Source organism: Chinchilla lanigera, unplaced genomic scaffold, assembly GCF_000276665.1.
Source record: "Chinchilla lanigera isolate Chin_1 unplaced genomic scaffold, ChiLan1.0 scaffold00073, whole genome shotgun sequence".
NCBI lineage: Eukaryota > Metazoa > Chordata > Mammalia > Rodentia > Chinchillidae > Chinchilla > Chinchilla lanigera.
The window spans coordinates 11,186,614-11,189,805 of record NW_004955474.1 but is presented as its reverse complement, the minus strand read 5'-3'; the positions used below and the strand labels follow the sequence as shown (position 1 = coordinate 11,189,805).

Genomic DNA, 3,192 nt, shown 5'->3' with positions numbered 1-3,192 from the left:
TTTTTTTTGGGGGGGTACCAGGAATCGAACTCAGGACCTTGCACTTGCCAGGCAGGCTCTTGTGCCGCTGAGCTATATCCCCAGCCTGTTTTCATGAAAAAACCTGCTGACTGCAGACTAAAATTCCTCCTACTGGGATAATATTTATTCAGAAATGAAATACAATAGTAATACTTCTGTTACAGAGAATACTTTATCCAGAGACTTTTACAGGAAGGAAGATTAGTCTTTATGTAGAAATATTCAGGTCTCATTCACTGCATTTCACATCCTGAAATAAGGATGTCTCTTCATTTGATTTACCTCATTGAAACCAACCATATTTAAGAATTGTCAAAAATAATATAATCAGTTGAGTAAGATCACCAATTAGAAACTATTTCACAGGTAAAATAAACCAAGAAAAATCACCTGTTAAATACAGTGCTAGATGGTGAAAAAAAATATCCATAGTATTTTACAGTTCTTCCCGTTAAGAGGTGGGGTATCTTTCAATATCTCTAGATGTGGAGTGGGCTGGGTGTCTTTATTTGGCTAGTGGAACATTAATAAACATTATATAAAATCGACTTTACAAATGTTTGTGCACAAGAGTATGTTCTGCCTTTTGGAACCTATACATCATATAAAGAAACTAGGTTAGCTAAGAGTGAGTTCAGAGAGAAAAGTCTGGCTTTAAAGACTGTCATGCAGCTGTTCAGTTGAGCAGACCAAATGTGATACACAGAAGCCCACATAATGCTAGTTTTTAAAAGAGTTGTACAAACATAGACTCCGAGACACTGAGAAAGTTCACAATAAAAAAAAGCAAAACCTGTTTCCAATTTTTTATAGACAAAAAGCTGGGCAATGGATCCAGATAAATACATAGCTATTTTGCTTAGGAAAGGACAAATGTGCCAGCAGCAAAACCAAAATCACAGAGAGCAGAGTAAAACAGAGGACTAGAGAACCAGGTCCAGCAAGCTGTGCTCTACTCCAAGTGGAGCGGGAACTGGACCTGTGTGACCGTGCTGGACTTACCAGGTACCAGTGACTCCTATATGGATTCCATGTGTTGGCTGTGGTTCTTTTGGCCTTAACCAACTAATGAATGTTCAGTGGCTTTTCTTTTAGTCAAGACTCTGAACCCATGTATGCTCATTTGCTTTCAGAAAAGATACTAATCCTACGATACTTGTCTGGACCCTGATGCCATGCTTGAAACGGACTTCTGGCAACACTATGAGAGTTGAGAATGCTTTGTATATTAGGAAAATGTAAATAATTGCTGCCAATTGACAATGGTCAATTTGGGGCAGGAGGGCAATAGTTTGTAGCAACTCCCATAAAGATGGCGAGCTTATGTTTCTACCCTTTGCATCTAGGCTAAGAGCTGGAACTTGCTTTAGCTTAAACTTGCTTGAGCTTGAACGTTTAAACTTGCTCCTTTGCTCCTTTTGTGATAGTTGTCATGTGTAGAAGATAGGTCATAGGAAGTAGGCAGATAGAACTTCTTCAAACAGGAAGGGGATCAAGAAATGGAGGGTGGGAGGAGCTACAGGAGGAAAAGGGGATGAAAAAAAGAATTAAGACGAGTTATGTGTGTACCAGCTCCACACAAGGAATGTAAACATGGTGTACTGCGAACATGTACTAACAAAAAGTTAAAAGGTGCTTTGGCTGCCCTTGTAGGTAGAGAAAGATGTGTGGACTGCTGCGTCTCTTGCCTGCACTAGTATCCAGATCAAGTTACTAAACCTTCTGAGATGAGTCAGCCCTCAGCCAATCTTTTAATTGACTGTGCATACATGAATGAGTCAGGTCCTAGTGAGAACCATACAACATTCTCCTGCGCTACATGCAATGATCATTTTAAGTTAGTAAATTTTGGCATGAGTTGTTATACAGAAAAGCTCGTACAAATAATTTTATCAAAATAAACATATATGTTGGAGGTAGGTTATTTAATTTTGCTGGTAGCTGGTAACACGTAGTTCAAGTAATCTCTGCCATAGTCCTTAGGGTTGATTCTTACGGCCAGACTTCAAAATACATGTAGTCCTGCAATAAAAATGACAAATAAATGCAATTAGGTTGGTTGAATGGTAGAAATAGCTACAGATATTAGACATAGGAATGTTTCTTAGGTCTTGTTCTATAATAGCATGAACATAACATATTAAAAACAAAATTCTCAGGATCAGAATGCTCAGGCACCAAAATCTAAGGGCATAGTAATGATTGGTTACTTCTAAAAACAGCAAAGTAACAAATTTGAGTATAAAGGCCCTTAGCTGTCAGCAACAAATTCTAGCTTATTTTATTTATACATATATTTTTATAATTTATATATACTCATAGCAAAACTTGGAAAAGAGAAAGGAAAATGTTATATTCAAACTCTAAAAAATCTGCCATTAATAATTTTGTTCAATTTTTTTCTAGACAGACACAAATGATTTATACTGTGGTTATATTTTGTTATTTTGCTGCATAAAATAGCCTGAGTGTTCAGGTCATTAAAATTCTTCAAAAAACATTTATTTTGAGCCCTTTTTAGTGTGATAACTGTTCAACATACTACTTTACATACATCATATATGCTTTTAAAATTTAGGTAGATTTTTTTTCCCCTCTCCCTCTCTCTCTTTTTTTTTTTTTTTTTTTTTTGGTACTGGGAATTAAACTCAAGGCCTCATGCTTGGCAGGCAGACGCTGTGCCACTAAGCTACATCCCCGCACTCTCTTTATCTTTAAAATGTTTGCCATGTAGATTTTTTTATTGCTTACTACAAAGATTATGCTTAATTACTTGCATCTAAGTGAACGCAAACATTAATTTTTTATATTTTCAATTTACTCCCTAGAAGTTGTACCTGTAGCTCATGAACACTTGATTATCTCTTCCTTTGTTAGCATTTAAACTTTATCCTTAAAAGGAATAAAATGTTATATGATAAATGAAAGGGAATATTTTCTCTCTTTTTATATTTCTTTGTGTGCATTTAAAAATATTATCTTGTGCCCATTGGTGATTTGCATTCTCTGTCAAGTTGCTTGAATTTTTTTCTGTTTGCTTATTTTGTTTTTGTTTTTTTTTTTTGGTACCAGGAATTGAACTCATGACCTCGCACTTGCCAGGCAGGTGCTGTGCCACTGAGCTAAATCCCCAGCCCCAAACAGATTTTCTTTTATTATTATTATTATTAT

General features: G+C 36.0%; 1 protein-coding gene across 1 annotated transcript in view; it reads right to left on the bottom strand.

Moving 5' to 3' along the window:
- Positions 1 to 1,929: 1,929 nt before the first annotated feature.
- LOC102020003 (phospholipid scramblase 2) overlaps positions 1,930 to 3,192 on the bottom strand; it is a 42,552-nt gene continuing 41,289 nt past the window's right edge. The window contains exon 7 of the mRNA XM_005401438.1: positions 1,930 to 2,043. Within this exon, the coding sequence (XP_005401495.1) occupies positions 2,014 to 2,043 (30 nt within the window). The 3' untranslated portion in view covers positions 1,930 to 2,013. The remainder of the gene's footprint in view (positions 2,044 to 3,192) is intronic.